At 37.0% G+C, this 18,483-nt stretch overlaps 1 protein-coding gene across 2 annotated transcripts in view; it reads right to left on the minus strand.

Annotated features, from left to right (window-relative positions):
* AFG1L (AFG1 like ATPase) overlaps window positions 1-18,483 on the minus strand; it is a 198,730-nt gene that overhangs the window by 58,517 nt on the left and 121,730 nt on the right. For both annotated transcript variants that reach the window (XR_008298422.1, XM_015084822.3), the window contains exon 9: window positions 241-323. Coding sequence is in view for 1 of the 2 variants with exons in the window: in XM_015084822.3 (XP_014940308.3) it covers window positions 241-323 (83 nt within the window). In the remaining variant the exon portion in view is untranslated. The remainder of the gene's footprint in view (window positions 1-240; window positions 324-18,483) is intronic.

The following is an 18,483-nucleotide window of genomic DNA, read 5'->3' on the forward strand; positions in this document are numbered from 1 at the left end:
CATCACTCCTCCCCAAAAAACTAATTAGGGTTTCATCCAATCACACATTATAAATCATGCAAATGTGAATGGCAAAAAACACAGTTTAAAGAAGTTAACATTATAACATTTTCTATTTTAAAAATCACGGGCTTCAGAACTAGCCTTTCAGGCTTTAATAATTACCCTGCTTATTTTTCTCATCTTTTCCTGATTAATTATTAGATAATAAATTTAGAAAATTGAACTTAAGAAACTTACAGATAGTAGAGTTTTCCTGCAGCAGGAAGTTCCCTTTTCCGGTAATCTATCCCAGAATCTAGCTGGACAGTCTTACAGTATTCCTACAATCCAAACACATAAATATCTTCTTAAACAAGTGGTGCCTTAGAATTATGATCTCTCTGCTATCCTTTTCCTTTCTTAAAATTTTTAAAATTTTTCCTCAATAAAACAATGAGTTTAGGACAAAACAATATAAGTCATGGAAGATTCATAAAAGTTGAATATTAAGTATATATCAAGCCCCCAAAAAACCAGTTCAAGAAAGTTAAGATTTGCAGCATGCCTTTCTGAAAGTTTGCTAAAACAGTGCTATCAGCAAACTCCCCACATAACTGCATTCCATTAAAAAAATTAATATTTTAATTAAAATTTTTTTATAATTTTATTTTTTTTAATTTAAAAAATTTGTTTAGGTTATTTATTTTTGATACAGAGAGAGCATGCGCACAAGTTGGGAAGGGGCAGAGAGAGAAGAGAGGGAGACACAGAATCTGAAGCCGGTTCCAGGCTCTGAGCTGTCAGCACAGTGCCCAACGTGAGGCTTGAACTCATGGATCATGACCTTAGCTGAAATCAGACACTTGACTGACTGAGCCACCCAGGCGCCCCTCATTAAAAATTTTTAAATCCCAATTTCTGTTACCAGGAAATAAGGAGCTACAGGCTATCAAAAAGAATAACTCATGGGTCTCCAGCACCACAAAGGGAGAGAGTTGGGCCAGAACATTAGTATCCACAATTTAAAGCAAATGATCATATTAAAGTGATGCTGTATGTATACCTGACCTTCACTTCCAAATGACTGCCACCGCCCTTGTCCCTTATTAGTCCCCTTTCCAGTCATCAATGTCATTAGAGTGCTTTCCAGTAGACACCTTCCTTCACCCTGAGTCCCATTCTTCTATTCTCCCTATTCTTTCCTCTCCATTACCCCAGGTTGCAAATGTGCATGGAAACTCATCACACACACACACACACACCCTGAAACTCCTACTCTAGAAGCTTATGAACTTTTGCTACACCTATCTTGGTCAACTGGCTTTCTTTTAAGGGGGAAGAGGGGACAAATATATATTTTACACACACACACACACACACACACACACACACACACACACACACTCCAGTAGAACAATGGTGAGCAAGGGTTTTCAGAACAAATCAAGAAACATTTACACGTTGAACTTTTTGTTTTCATCCAAAATGAAAACTGCTCTATGAAAATTCATGAGGAAAAAATCATATTTTAACAACTTCATTACTTTTACTAGTGAAAAACTGCTTTTTGGGGGCGAAGGTAATTGTGGCAAACTGTATTTTCCAAAGATGGCTGCAACTGTCTCTCCATCCCAAAATATTGGGATGTTGATATTCCAACCATCAAGAAGTGGGGGCTATGCTCCCCGTCCCCTGAATCTTGTGACTACGATAAGATGATGCTATGCGATAATATCTGATGTGACCTTCAAGGCAGCTTATTCCTTGTTAGCTGGGACACTTGCTCTGGAACCCTGACCTGCCAGGTAAGCATCAAACTACCTGAAGGCAAGCATGCCAGAGAGAGCTTATAGCAGCCCATACAGAGACGCGACCTGGAGAGACCCTGAGAGGACAGGAAGACAGAGGTGTCTGATCCAGCTGTTCCAGTTGTTGTCACTATGGTATTAAAGGAGCCAGAATTGCCAGCTGAGCTTTTCTCAAATCCCTGATCCACAGAAACCAGGAAAGATAATGAAGCAATATTATCTTAAGCCTCTAGGTTTTTCAGTCATTAGTTACACAGCAGTAGATAATCACAACAGTCATATCTGGGCATGCTGGAAATGTAGCAACATTCTTCTTCTCTGAAATTGCATCCTGGGTTGAACTGCTATCCAAGAGCTGAGGGCTGTTTATCATCAGCACTATAGGCAAGAGATTGTACACAGTGGTAATGAGAATACATTTCTCCTCCTCCTATGCTGCAGCTGCTAAGTGGCTCAAGAGAGTAAGATAGGGTAATCAACAACCCCCCTGGGACTGAGGGGCTTCCCCAAGACTGATAGGCTTTTCTGGATGCAGGACTTTGGGTGCTAACACCAGGACAGTCCTGGTCACCTTAGGAATAACCCAGAAATCTGAGCTAGAAGGCTGGAGTATTTTGATTTATATGTCAGCAATTGTGAATTTGTTTAGGGATTATTTTATGTCCACAAGAAGAAGGTATTCCCCTGGGGAAGTCTTCAAAGCTGAGCTTTTGAACTCTACCCGTGGCGAACAAGCCCTGACCCTAACAAAGTCATACCACCCTACAATGCTAGACTCATGCAGCCAGTTGGCCTCCCCACACAGACATCCCTAACTTGCCATTCCAACTTGCTCAAATCCACTCCCCAGGTCTCACTCTCAGGACTCAAGCCCCATAACCCACCTAACCAGAAAGGAATATGGTATTGTCAAATACATGGACTCTCCTCTTGCCTCAGATGGCTTCTCAACTTTGAGTAATGTGCTAAACTTGGGAAAACAGGCACTTCCTCTCCTTGCCCATCCTGCAATTGTGGGGGTTCAGCCATCCAGTACAAAAAGGAGACAACTTGTTTAGGTAGCACTTCATTCTCTGTCTCTCTGAAGGAAATCTGTCCAGGTTTTCATAAGCCACCTGTACCGCAGGCAATATAATAAATAGTACTGCAATGTGTTCATGTAAGTATATTTACCGAGGTTCTCTATTTCTTTTAAACCACAATTTATCTTCCATGACCCAATACTCCTAATTTAGCCAAAATTTTCCTTCTTTTTTTTTCTGTTAAAAAAATAAGGACTAATGGAAGTTACACAAGCTTCAATTTCTCTTTCTGGGTAACTAACTTCTCTCTCATATGAGTGATTAAGCCCTACCGAATGATTGCATTTGTACATTCACTAATCACCACTGAGGAATACCTAATCAGCAGCAAAAGAACTACAACCAAAGCCCTTAGATTTTAGCTCTTAATTGTCTGACAAATACTAACACGCCGTTTATATTTTTAAAGAAAAATAAGCCTCAAATTTTCAGATTTTATTCACTTAAGCTAAGTTCTTCAAAACACTTTGCAGAAGGAGGGTGAAAGCTAAGCAGTTTCCCTGTTAGTGAATCTAGTCAAAAGGGCAAGATCTAATTTCCTAATTTCCAGGGATATTTATAAGACCTGTGACCTCTTATCACCATCCATTTGAAATGAATAAAATTAATCAGCTACCAAAAGAAATTTATTTTTAAATAGTTTGTATATTTACATATACAAAGGACAAATACAATTATACAATCTAAAAATGCAATTAGGAAATTTGGAGAGGAAGTGGAGGGAGGTTAACATACCCATGGGAGCATGTGCATGAGTGAAAGGCCTTGACTTTGCAAAGAAAAATGTACTACTCAAAAAACCATATTCTAGCGGTTTGCATTTTCCTCAAGAGCTATTGTGTATATTTTTAGCAACTGCGAATAATACCATCAGAAAAATAGGCATCCCGCAAAATAACTTTATAAAGCTACTACTGTGGCTTTTCCCTTCCAAAGTGGCACAAAAGAACAATAAACACTGTGGAGAAAAGCCTTAAAAACCACAATATATCAACCTCATAAGCAAAAATTGAAATAATAAAGATTTGCCCACCTTAAATACTCTTTACTATAAAAGTAATATTGCTTATTATGGAAAATTTGGAAAAAGAGTAAAACCATATAAGTCAAACTTTTATGTCTTATCTAAGTGATTATATTAAATAGAAAATTAAAAGATACATATTATTGAAGTTTTTCTTGACAATATTGGACTGATTGGCTTTATAAATTTTTAATAAGTAAGAATAAGTAAGTAATATAAGAAAAAATGGCTGAGGCCTTTCTACTTCCAGGAATAACTAAGATCTGTCTTTTTACTTAAGGCTTTAAAACTATATCTTTTTAAGCTAAAAAAAGTGATCCGTGCTCATTGTAAAAAATTCAAATATTAAAGTGTAAAAGCAGAAATAAAAGTCTATCATCCGCTTCTCAGAAAAAAGTTTGCTTATAGCATATATCCTTCAAGTTTTATATACACGTATAGAGATGACGACAGAGAAATTAGGATCATATTTATATACACAGTTGTAAGCTTAATTCTTTCTGATAACTTAAAAGTTGTATGAGAGAAATAACTAGATTTAAATACAGGAAAGCTACACTGAATATGGTACTATCTTGTTTGCCAAGAATACAATTCTGTAAGTAAATGACAAGTAAGAGTACAAGACAGATACTGAACCAAAACAAAGGGAGGGGCGTGGGAGACTAGCTAGGTGTACCAAAAAAAAAACAAAAAAAAAAAAAGGAGGGGGAGTGGGAGTCTAGGTGGGGGTACCTTTTTTTGAGGCAGGTATACATTCAAATATGTATGCTGAAGTATGTATACATTCTAAGATATCTGCTTCAATCTCATTTAAAATAATCATGTGTTACCACTTTTAAGTCTAAGCAATGATATATAAAAGTTCAGTACATAATAGGGGTAGCTGGGTGGCTCAGTCATTTGAGTGTCCAACTTCAGCTCAGGTCAGGTCATGACCTCACTGTTCGTAATTTCAAGCCCCACATCGGGCTCACCGCTGGCAGCGCAGAGCCTGCTTCAGATCGTCTGTGCTCCTCTCTCTGTGCCCCTCCCCTGCTCAGATCTCTCTCGAAAATAAATACACATTTTAAATAATTCAGTACATAATAACCTTGTACATATTTTTAAGCTTCTTATAATGTAAGTATAACACAAGTACAAAAAAGTACACAAGTGGGGTGCTGTGTGGCTCAGTCAGTTAACTGTCCGACCCTTGATTTCAGCTCAGGTCATAATCTCACAGTTCGTGAGTTCGAGGCCCACATCGGGCTTTGCGCTGACAGCACATGGAGCCTGCTTGGGATTCTCTCTCTTCTCTCTCTCTGCTCCTCCCCCTGCTTGTGCTTACCCATGCGCTTTCTCTCTCTCTCAAAATAAATAAACTTAAAATACATAAATGTCCAGCTCAATCAAGAAACAGAACATGACTAGAACCTCAGGAGTCCCCCTGGTATCTATCTTCTACTTCTTCAAAGGTAACCGGTACCCTGATTGTAGCAACATAGAATTTTGCCTGTTTTGGGAGCTTTATGTAAGTAGAAGCACCCAGGATGTATTCTTTTGGGATTGGGTTCCTTCATGTGTTTGAGATTCATCCACCCATATGTTGTGTATAGCTGTAGTTTGATCGGTTTTTCATATCCACCATGTGAAGAAGCCACAATCCATTGACTCATTCCATTGGTGACAGACATGTGGGCTGTTTCTAGTTATTAGCCCTTTCAAATAACGCAGCCACGAGTATTCTTCGCACATGATTTTTGGTGCACACGTGCACATGTTCCTGTTGGATATATACCTAGAAGAGTAACTGCTTGACCACAGGGTAAGTCTGCTCAGCTGTAGTGAACCGTCAGTGTTCCGAGGTGACTGTACAACCTATACTCCCACCAGTAGTGTATGAGCATTCCTAAGTATGTGTTTGCTACTCGTATGAAGTAATACAATTGATTTTTGAATATTGACCTTATATCCAGTAATCTTGGAAATTCAATTATTAATGTAATATTTTTTGTATATTGATTTTTCAAGATGATACTAAAGATGTCCCACATATTTTACAAATACGCCACACTGTTTTGTAGCACAAAAAAATACACTTATGGTTTATCAAGTCCCCTGAAAATTCAATATTCACTTTGGATTAACCTAACAAACACTGAACATTATATGCTGGGCACTTCCATGGTGACTGAAAGTACAATAATGAACAAGCTTTTGCTCTGATAGCCTGGTAACAACACTCCAGCTGGTCTTAGGTTTAACTTGCTTCAAGTTAACACACTCCTTGCTTGCTGACTTAAAGCCCTTGAACTGTAACACAACTAATTTACTTTCTTTGAGATTTGCAGACTACTGGCCTTGAGGAATGAAGGATCAGAATGTTCCCAGGCCATAGAGGCCAGCAAGACTCCTTGAAGCCTCCTTGGCTTTCTGATCAGCCCAGTAATCTTTTAGCAAAACGTTTTTTTTTTTCTTTTTAAGGTCACATAATGACTTTACTCACCTCCCTTTGTGTATCTGAAGACCTTTCCCTCCTTTGCAGAAATAACAGAATACTCTTGCACAACCACCTCCAGGTACCAAGGAACCAGACCTTGTACAATCACCCCTGGGCACCAAAGAACCAGACCTTCTTGCACAATCACCCCTGGGCATCAAGGAACCAGAACTTCTTACACCTTACTCAACCTCTGAGTACCAAGATAACTCTGTAGGTGGCATCATCAAATCTGCATCAAGAAATGTTACAGATCACTGTACTCCCTTAACGGATTAAACCCCTTTAAAAATCTCTGGGCCAGGCAGAAACCTTGGAGTTGGCCTTTGGACAAGAATCTGCCTTCTCCCCAGGTGGCCAGGTTCCCGAATAAAGTTCATATTCCTTTCCAGTCAAAACTCATCTCTTGGGTAATGGCCTTTTGAGTGACAGGTAGCTGAACTTGGGTTTCGGTACCAGAACCAGGATTCAAACCCAAGCATTCTGGCTCCAGTGTTCACATTCTTAATTACTTTGCTATATTGCCTCCATACCCGGGATATGTTCAAGCAACCAGGTCTCTTACTTGGAAATACAAGGCAATGCAAAATTCACATGAGCTTATTGGAAAGTCCTTGCAGTACTCTGTCCCTTGCTTGGAAAAGTCCTACCTCTCCTGCCTTCTGATTATATGCTAACCAAGTAAGGCTTAGTCTTGATGGTTATCTTGAGAAGCAGCTTTGTTGCAACAAACAGATTCATTTACTTATTATAACCATACCCCATACAAAAATGATATGGAACAGCTTTTCAGAAACTTTGTCCAGTTATATTATACTGCACATAAAAAACTGGAAGTTTTCTTTTAATGACTGAGGTAATAGAAATAGGTTTTGGTTTCAAGTCTGCAAGTTCTGAGATAAGGATCATGTCTGTTGTTCATCATTGTGTCCCTAGCACCTAGCACAGTACGTAGTACATAGTACATAGTAAATGCTCAGTTAATATTAATCAACTGAACAAATCATTAGCAAACATCTATATGCAAAGGTTAGGTACAAGTCAATATTGTTAGAAACTACAGGAAAAAGCCAACCAGTACAGTCCCTTTCCTAAGGAGCTTTTATGACAAAATGGGAACTGACTTAGCAGGATTCTTGCTAAAACTAGACTCAACAAAGACTGACATAGACACGGTTGAGGCCTTAGAGACAAGAGGGTTCTGAGGAGGCTAACTAAAGTATGGTCAAGGAGAAAGTCTCTGTCAGAACTCAGCTTAGACATAAAATTTAGCCAAGGAGTTGTATCTTCCTCCAAATAAGAACTTCATCCCAAGGCAGGGTTTCTTCAATGACAGAGATGAAACTGAGAATATATCCACATTCATAAAACGAAAATCCTGAACTATGCTGATTAGGCTGATTATGCCTACTACAATCAACTCATGAGGCTTGGGGAATGACACAAGCTAACCAATGCTAAGTGGCAGGGAAGATGGAATACTCTAACTGGTAGGCCAGTGGTTCTCAACACTAGCTGTATATTAGCTTTAGCTGGGAATTAGAAAGTACCAATATCCAGGTCACATTCCCAGACATTTTTGCAGAGGAGGGCTTAGGTTGGCTGATTTTGTCTGTTTTATTTTAAGCTCCTCAGGTCATTCTAATGGGCAACCAGGGTTGAGAACCACTGGCTTAGACTAATCTGGCCCCACCTCCAATTAGTCCCATCCAAATCACATTGCTACTACACAGCACAAGAGAGGTGGAATGAATTTAGGAGAAACAACCACGATGTCCATCATAGGTGGTAACTAAAGCCATAAGACCACCCAGAGTTGGTGTTTATGATCCTAGAATCACAGAGTCAGAGATTGGTAGCATTGATTCCTTTCTTGTTTATGTTCGGACAAAATGAGATGAAAAAGAAATCACCATTACTTTGCAATGTGGGTAAAGACATAAAAGCATATGAGTTGTCAAGAGCTATTTCAGCAACGGAAATGAATAGAATACTAAGTAAACAAAGGACTGATAAAGCTTAATGTAGGTTGAAGAAATATTCTAAAATTGGAGTAGTTTGATTAAATGAAGAGGATTTGGAATACATTTCCCTAGGGAAAATAAAAAATATGAGAATGTGCAGAAAGGATAGAAAAAGACCTGAGTGATGAGATACTACAGACTGGCCCATCAGAGGACTCCAGCATCTCAAACTAAATGACCCTAAGTTTATAGAGTTAAGTTTTCAATTCATACCTCATACTGTTAATGAAGCTACAGGTCTGCAGACCACGTGCTCCTCACCACTACACATATCTCCTCTGTTCAGAAAAAGACATAGAACAAAAGTCCAAAAATTCCACAACCTTTAAGTATTTTGGCCATTATGATTTTGCAATAATGATACTGATTCAATATAGGTACAAGCAACATCCAGTAAAATTCTCAGTTATCACACATTAAATCCACATGATTTCTTGTCATTTATTTATTCATACCCTGCTGTGTCCTAGAAGGATTAGTGTAGCTTCTTTTAAAAAATCATCTTACTATTTGTATATTCAATTTCAACATTTAATTTTCAATGTTAGCTAATATACAAGTTAAGTGTAATTTGACAAAACCTAATAAAGCTTTAATTGCACAGAACCTTTGACCTAGAAATTCTATTTCTAGGAAACTATCCTACAAAAACATTGACTCTTGTGACTAAAAATGCATTTGTAAACAGGTTTTTTTTAACATTATTTGAAACGAAACACAATAAACCTTAGTATACAAAAATTGCAGATTAGGTTAGAAATGATAGTGCAGCCATTAACAGAAATACAAAGCAGTCATTTAAAAGAAAAAGGTAGAATTATATCTGATATAAAAAGTTCTTCAGGATATCTACAAGGTATAAAAAGCACAACTTAGATTTAGATAAAACTATTACTCCACTAATTTACAACAAAACTATATGCTTAGGCATACATAAAGATATGTATGCATATAAATGTACAGAAAAGTACTTGAGAAGATACATATTTTCTTTCAGCTTTATTGAGATATAATTGACATATAACATTTGTAAGGTTAAGGTGTACAACTGATAAACTTAACATATTGCAAAACGATTACCACAGTAGCATTGGCTAACACCGTATCACCTGACATAATTACCATTTCTTTTCTTTATGGCAAGAACTTATCAACATTCAAGCACTGTTAACTATATTCACCATGCTGTGCATTAGATCCCAAAACTTAGTCATCTTACAACTGAAACTTTGTACCCATCTCCCCATTTCCCCCACTCCCCAGCTCTTGGCAACCACCAATCTACTCCCTGTCTCTATGAGTCCAGCTTTTTAAGATCCACATGTAAGAGATATCATATGTATCTGTCTTTCTTGGACTTATTTCACCTAGCATAATGCCCTCAAGGTCCATCTATTTTGTCACAAATGACAGAATTTCCTTCTTAGGGCCAAAAAATATTCCATTGTATGTATATACCTCATCTTTATCCATTCATCCATTGATGGACACTTAGGTTGTTTCTACATCTTGGCTGTTGCGAATAATGCTGCAAAGAACATGGAAGTGCAGATATCTATTCAAGATAGTGATTTCATTTCTTTTGGATGTATACTCAGAAGTGGGATTGCTGGATCATATGCTAGCCTTATTTTCAATGTTTTAAGGAACTTCTACACTGTTTTCCCTAGTGGCTGCATCAATTTACAGTCCCACCAATAGTGCACAGGGTTTCTTTTTCTCCATATCCTCCCCAACACTTATCTCTTGTCTTTTTGAAGGTAGCCATTCTAACAGATGTGAGGTGACATCTCATTGTGGTTTTGATTTGCATTTTCCTGATGATTAGTGCTGCTGAACATCTTTTCATGTACCCACAGCCATTTGTATGTCTTCTTTGGCAAAATATCTACTTGGTTCCTCTGCCCATTTTTTGAAGTCTCCTACTATTTTTGTATTGCTGTCTCCCTTCAGACTGTTAGTATTTGCTTAATATATTTAGGTGCTCTGATGTTGGGTGCATATATGATTGTTATGTCTTCTTGATGAATTGACCCTTTTATTATTATATAGTGGTCTTCTTTAACTCTTGTTGCAATTTTTGACTTAAAGTCTATCTCCTCTGATGTAAGTATAGCAATCCCTGCTCATTTTTGGTTTCTACTTCCATGAAATATCTTTTTCCATCTCTTCACTCTGAGCCTACATGTCCTTAATGCTATGTGCTTGTAGCCAGCATATAGTTAGGTCTTGCTTTTTTGTTCTTGTTTTTAATCCATCCAGATTCTCTACGTCTTTAGAGAATTTAATCCATTTATATTTAGAATATAATTATTGATAGATAAGGACATACTAAGGCCATCTTATTAATTATATTAATAACAGCTCTGGCTGTTTTGTAGTTTCCTTGTTCCTTTCTTTCTCTCTTGTTCCCCTCCTCTGTAAACAAATAATTTTCCATAGCGGTAGGCTTTGATTTCCTTCCCTTTATCTTTAGTGTATCTACTGCAGGTCTTTGTTTTGTGGTTACCATGAGACTTACATAAAACATCTTATAAATAGTGCATTTTACACTGGTAACAACTTAACCTCAATCTCATATAAAAACTCTATCCTTTATACTTACCTTTCTTTTTTGTTTTTGTGTCACAATTTAACCATTTTTATATTGTGTATTAATTAACAAATTACTATAGGTATAGTTATTTTTTTTAGGTATAGTTATTTTTAATACTCTTGACATTTAGCCCTTATACCAGATTTAAGTGGCTAACACACTGCCAAAGACTATTTTGAATTTGACTACATTCTTACCTTTACCAATGTATTATATATTTACATATTTTCATGTTACTAATTACTGTTCTTTCACTTCAGTTTGAAGAACTTCTTATAACATAAGGCAGGTCTAGTCATAATGAACTCCCTCAGCTTTTGTCTGGATAAGTGTTTACCTATACTTTATTTCTGAAGGATAACTTTGCTGAATAGAGTATTCTTGACTGGCAGGTGTTTGTTTTTTTTTTTAATTTAAGCTATATTTGAATATATCATCTCACTCTCTTCTGGTCTGTAAGGTTTCTGCTCAGAAATCTGATAGCCTTATGGTGTGCTAGTAACAAATTTCTTTTTCTCTTGCTGCTTTTGAAATTCTTTGTCTCTGACTTTTGACAGTTTTATCGTAATGTATCTTGGAGAAGATGCTTTGGGTTTGTTTGATGACCTCTAATTTTCATGAAGTTGGATATACAAATCTCTCCCCAGATTTGCAAAGTTCTCTGCCATTATTTCTTTAAATAAATTTTCTGTCCCCTTTCCCTCTTTTCTCTTTCTAGAACCATAATAATTCACAGATTGTTTCTTCTGATGAGATCCCATAGTTTATGTAGGTTTTCTTCACTCTTTTTCAGTCTTCTTCCTCTGTTCTGTTCTGACTGGATGATTGTAAAGTTCCTGTCTTCAATCTCACTGATTCTTTCATCTACTTAAGCCTGATATTGATCTTTTTTTTCACCTCATTCATTGTATTCTTCAGCTTCAGATTTTCTATTTGGTTATTTTTTAAAAAATATTTATTTGCGGGAGAGCACAAATGGAGGAGGGGCAACAAGAGGGGGAGACAGAGGATTTGAAACAGGCTCTGCACTGACAGGACGACAGCAGTAAGCCCGAATTGTGGCTCAAACTCACAAACCACAAGATCACGACCTGAGCTGAAGTTGGACATTCAACTGACTGAGCCACCCAGGTGTCCCTATTTGGTTCTTTTTTTATGATTTTTCTCTCTTTGTTAAATTTCTCATGTTGTTTGTGTATGGTTTTCCTGATTTTGTTGAATTTGGTGTGTTTTCCTGTAGCCATTAAGTATCCTTAAAACAGCTATTTTGAATTCTTGATGGGGTAAACCCCAGGTGTCCATGTCTTTGGGATCAGTTATTGGAAGATTATTGTGATCCTCTGGTGGTATCATGTTTTCATGAGTTTTGCATTGTTGTCTTCATATCTGAAGTAGCAGTCACCTCCTCCTATCTTTACTAATTACTTGCAGGAGAGAAATACCTTTCATCAGCCCTACTCGCGATCTGGAGGCTTTCTCAGACCTTCTATGGCTCTACAATTATTGTTCTCCCTTGAAAGAGGATATGACCACATGCTTACATGCCTTCTCTCAATCCTGCAACACACAAGGCTGAGGGCTGACAACTTTCCTTTTATTTTCCCAGAGATGCCACTAATGCTCAATTTTATGATCTCTCTCTGGTGTGCAGATTCAGACTGCTTTCTGAACATGCTCACTAGCCATCTACCAAAGCTCACTCTTACCACAACCATTGGGAGTATGCACAGGGCATCAGCCACAAAATGAGGGTGGGTGTGTGTGTGTGTGTGTGTGTGTGTGTGTGTGTGTGTACGCACGCACGTGATATGCAGAGCACTGGAGATGTCCTCAAGCCAGTTGGGGGGCTGTGGGGGAGGTGTCCCCAGCAGCTTGTGAGCAAGCTTCTTGATGAAGTATGTGAAGCAGTTAGTAGAATCCACCTCTCTTTAATGCCTTCAAAGAGTTCTATCTGTCCCTCTCCCAGCCTCTCTCCTGCCCTCCAGCCATGCAGGTCAGAATCAGTACTCTGGATGGAGCAAAAGAAGAATGAACCTCTTAGGCAGTATCCCACACAGCTGGGGAAGCAGGGTGATCACTCACATCCTCTTTTGTTCCCTTGCAGGGGAAATTACAGACCAAGATCTCTTTTTGCCCTAAACTGTGCTGCCTTAGGGGAGGGGTGATGCAGCTAAAGTTAAACCATTTCTCTGACCCTTCCCAATGTGTCCAAACTTGGGTTTGTTTTTTTGTTTTGTTTTGTTTTTGCTCCAATAGTGTGCTGAAACTCCTCTGCTAGAAACCTGGACATCTACAAAGGCTCTCTTGTCCTTGGGTGACTGTTTAAGAGAGTGTTTCCAGGGGCTCCCAGACCACAGCTGGGAGAGGCGAGAGCTGGTCCACAGCCAGGACCAAGGTCTATATTCCTATTACCTGACACATAGGTGGGTAAACCTCCTCCCAGGTGATTTGGCATATGGTGCTAAATCTAACACTGCTCACAAAGGCACTTTTGTCTGTGAATGGATGCCAAATTATTGTTGGGGGGGGGGGGGGCATGAACATGAGATGCCTTACTCAACCTAATACTGATGTCATTTCTCCACATTAAATTTTTAACAGCAGCTACTCCTGAGGAGGGAAGTAGAAATGAGACACGGGTGGAAGAAGGGAAAAAATGGGGAGAAGGGAGAGTAGTGAAGGGGAAGCATTTGATATTTAGTATATATACACTTACGTGATGTTCTCATTTTTTAACCTAGCATGCATTCACTTATCTCACATAAAATTTTATAAAAGGAAAGATCTTAGAGAGCCCATGTATTGTCCCTAAAATAGCAGTACCTGGAAAAAAGTGATAGCTGCCTTATTGAAATTAGTCATTATACATTTCCAGCCCTGTCACAACCAACAGAATTTTAATTAATATTCCATTTCTTCTCCCACTGTTTACTTTATCCAAGAAAACCAGAGTTTTCATTCCTGAGGTTAAAAAAAAGAAAAACCAGGGAACCTGGGTGGCTCAGTCGGTTAAGTACAGACTCCTGATTTCGGCTCAGGTCATGATCTCATGGTTCACACACATCCAGCTCTGCGCTGATGGCATAGAGCCTGCTTGGGATTCTGTCTCCCTTTCTCTGTCCCTCCCCTGCTTGCTCTCTCTCTCAAAATAAATAAAAATAAACTTAAAAAATAAAAAGAAAAACATATGAATAACATATCACAGACTGGAAAAAAGTTTATGTATATACCTTTTGAAAAAAATTTTTTAGAACTATGCTACCAACCCATAACTGCAGCACCTGTAAACTTTTTTTCTCCCACAAAAAGGAACTGGGCAATATATCCCCAGGCTAAGAGGAACTTCCCACTATATCTGCAGCTTTGCAAAATCTGTTTTTTTGAAAATCCAGTAAGTTTACCCACAAGATTTTTCCTTCTTCTATACAAATAATCAGAGGTAAACAGTAACTTTTCTATCTTAAAAAATATAACCATACTATAAATACAAAGTACATAATGCATGTGATTCATTTTTCTATAATCACAACTTCTAGAATGAGAAAGAAAAACTAAACCTCAATAAAATATTTACCTTAAAAAATCATCCTTGTATATTTTCAGAGACTGCATTAAGACTTCCAGTATCCAGGATAGCATTTATAAATATTCTGAACTCTGGTTCTGCCCTTCTGCATTATATTTGCTCTGCTTTTTGTCATTTCACTGTTCATTAGCACTTTTATTTAAAGATGAAAGGGACACCTGGGTGGCTCAGTCTGTTAAGCATCTGACTCTTGACTTTGGATCAGGTCAAGATCTCATGGTTCATGGGATGGAGCCCTGCAAGGGACTCCCATGCTGACAGCACAGAGCCTGTGTGGGATTCTCTCTCTCCTTCTCTCTCTGACCCTCCCCTGCTTAAAAGCTTGCACTCTCTCTCAAAAAAAAATAAAAACATTTTTGAAAAGCTTAAAAATAATAAAATAAAGATGACAAGAGGAAGAGAAAGAAGATGAATTTAGTCAATCTTGTAACTTATTCCGATCTTTGATAAAAGATCTGAAGAGTAAATTTTAAGCGATTAGCTAAAACAAGATTGAACATCATTATATTTATCATTATGTACAACTAAAGGTAGATTAATAAAGTAGATTATACTTTATAAAAGACAAATAGTTCCTTTGTAAAAGCAAATGAGAATATAATTAATTCTACCCAAAGACAATATTATAATATGTAAATATAACAAATATATAATTTTACACACACACACACACACACACACACACACACACACTGAGCAACATGGTGGGTGGAAAGAACTCTCAGTAAAAAGCAGGAAATCTGGGTTATAGGTATGGCTCTGTCACTACCCAGGCAATCTTAGGCATGAGCCTCAAAAAGGTATAAATGTTACCTTACAGTATAAGGTGCTGGTATAAATGTTTCTAAGGCTCCTTCCATATATTCCTTGCTCTGTAGTCATTTCTCAGCTCTCACTATTCATAACTTATTCAGTTTCATCAGGTAGCTTTTCCCACATACACTGAAACTATTTTTAGTTTTCTCCCTCTGCCCTCATCTCTCCCTTCTAAGCCTTCTCCAGCTTTCTCAGGAAAATCTTCACTTAACTCCAATTAGAGCAAAAACAAAATCATAAGCATGACTACTAAGCCAAGAGTGATGGCAGGGACACACCTAAAAGAAGAAAACAAAAAGCTTAACAAACAAAAGGCTCAGATTCATCAGCCTCTGAAATTTGCAGACACACATGGGAGTCCATTCAGAATTCACGTAAGTTTCCATTTCAGTCACTCATCCTCCATAATCACCAGCATTACAGAACATAGAAAATTTATTTAAAATTTGTGGGAGGTGGGAGGGGGGGGAGAATGGGCTGAATGGGTGATGGGCATTGAGGAAGACACTTGTCGGGATGAGCCCTGGGTATTAGATGCAAGTGATGAATCACTGGGCTCTACTCCTGAAACTAATACTACACTGTATGTTAACTAATTTGAATTTAAATAAATAAATTTAAAAAAAAATAAAATTTGTGGTTTTATCACTGTTTTATATCATTGCTAGCACTGTACACTCCCAACACATAGTTAATCACTACTAATCCATTCAATATTGAAGTATAATATTTTTCTTATTTGTTGGTGTGTCTATTTCCTCTAATAGAATACCTTGGTTTCCTTGATGGCAGGATTCATTTCAGGACAGCTTCACCATTGTAATCCTAGTGACTAAGCACTTAATAAATGCTAAAAGGAACTTAGCATGCATGTTGAAATCTGAATATTGTTTTCTTGTATTTTATCTTACAAAGGTATAATATTTGAGCTAATTGGGCAATTAGGCTTTTGCAGACCAGCTAGCCTAGGACTTGAACACCACATTTAGAACAATGTTTAGAGGAGAAATCTATCATAATCCAAAAAAATAATTTACAAGTAAACTTCTGAAACTTAATTTTTTGAAAATTGGTAGCACAATAAGGGCCTTAGCAATCTTGAGGTCCAATCCTATCATTTATAGATGAAAAAAATGTGAACTCAAGTGGATTCAAGACACTTGCCCAAATGTCAGGAACAGAGCCAGGCTCACAAAGAACTGCCTTCTTAACCCATTATTCTTCTGCTATATCATGGAAACCACATAAATATGTGATATGACTGTATGGTTTCTTCTACTTTCAGTTGTTAAGAATTTTAAAGACTTAAGTTATTTTAGGTATTATGGCAGAGTTTATTCAGTTAATCAACCATATCTTTATAATATGTGAATCCTAATGATCATTATTCATTATTAACTGAGGAATACTGTAACTTTAAGGACTTCCACATGTCTTTAGAGACAAATTGCAGACTTCACATTTAATAAAAACAAGCTGAACACTATTGACAGTAAGAAGTACATTCTGTTATACATTAAGAAGTCCTTTCTATGAATTCTAATTTTAGGGCCAATCTACATGTTGTTCTTATTTACTTTAAGTGTTTATGTGTATATTCAGAGAGGACATTGTCTCAATAACCTGTGTATACTATTTAATACCAACTTATAAATGGGAAGTGTAGAGACAGTCAATAGTAAAAGAATATACAAAATATTTTGTACCAAGCACCCCTAGTATGCTATAATTTTGAGAGAGAAAAGCTAAATGCACTAAAGCAGAAAAAGGTTTCTTGGATATCTTGAAGCCTCAAAAACTTGGCCAAACTATTGTTCAATGTGCACACAGTTTGTGTCTTCATGCTCAGATGTTGTTGAAACAGCAGACTTAAAAGAAATAATGTCAATGAATCCTACCAAGCACTATACATGACCTCTGGGGTAATTAGCAATCATTCAAAAGCAACAAGACTAAAATGTTCTATTCTTTATTACTGTCAGCTCTTATCTTGATCAGCATTTTAATAAAGATGCTTCGTTTCTAAGACAGTTTCATGAATCAGTCATAATTACATTCTGACATGCAGTGAATAGTAAAGCAAAACTAAATATCACTTCATCAACCTTTCTAACCTTTATGCAAGTATTAACTGTAAATAATTTTTACACAATCCTACAACAGAAAATCTGCATATTTCTTAGCTTTGTACGTACTTTACCCCAAATGAATTTCCTGTGACCTATACCTGAAAAACACAATCAGCCATAATTATCCAGTTTTGTGTGATGCTCAGGTGTTGCCTTTCAGAGTTCAAATCAACTTCAAGTATAAAAGGCTACTTTATTCTACAAATGGCACAATATGCAAAATGGGTTAAGTAGCCAAAAGCATCTCAGAGCATTGTGGCTTGAAAGAAGTCTATCCAGAATCAAAACGTCAGAACAAAAATACACTAAGCAAAGTGACACTTATAAAAATAGATTCATAGATTACACATTAAGAAATGGATCCTGATAACTACTGCAGAAAGTCTTATCATTAAAATATGTAAAAAGAAGAATATTAATTAGAAGGAAATCTGAGAAGTTAAAGGGTAGATTTTTTTTTAATGTAATACCAAAAGAGTTGATGGAAGAGGGTGGAAATCTATCAGAAATATAAAACTTAGGGGTATTATTCTGATACCAAGGATAATATGTAAAACTCTTTTAATACCAGTAACACCCCTCTCCCCAAAAAATACATGATTTAGAGTCTTGAAATAGCTAATTTCTCTGAAGACTTTTAAAAATATTTTAGACAAAGTGAACATAATTCAGTATGGTAATAAACTGATAATGCATTTTGGATGATTTATTGTTTCAGATCTTTGAAGATTTCAAAATAAATGCAATGCTTTCTCAAGAATAATTTCTTGTCTTGTCAGTAGTGGTCACAGAATATCCACACAGAGCTAGGTTCCCAAACCTATATTTCCACTATGTCCTTCAAATAAGTAAAGTTTACAGTAAATCTACTGAGTGATATTGTTAACCAAGCTGATTTCCATTTAAAAACTTAACTACGGTGAAAAAAGAACATATTTACCACTTCACTTTGTG

The sequence above is a fragment of the Acinonyx jubatus genome, chromosome B2, assembly GCF_027475565.1.
Source record: "Acinonyx jubatus isolate Ajub_Pintada_27869175 chromosome B2, VMU_Ajub_asm_v1.0, whole genome shotgun sequence".
In the NCBI taxonomy this organism is placed as follows: domain Eukaryota; kingdom Metazoa; phylum Chordata; class Mammalia; order Carnivora; family Felidae; genus Acinonyx; species Acinonyx jubatus.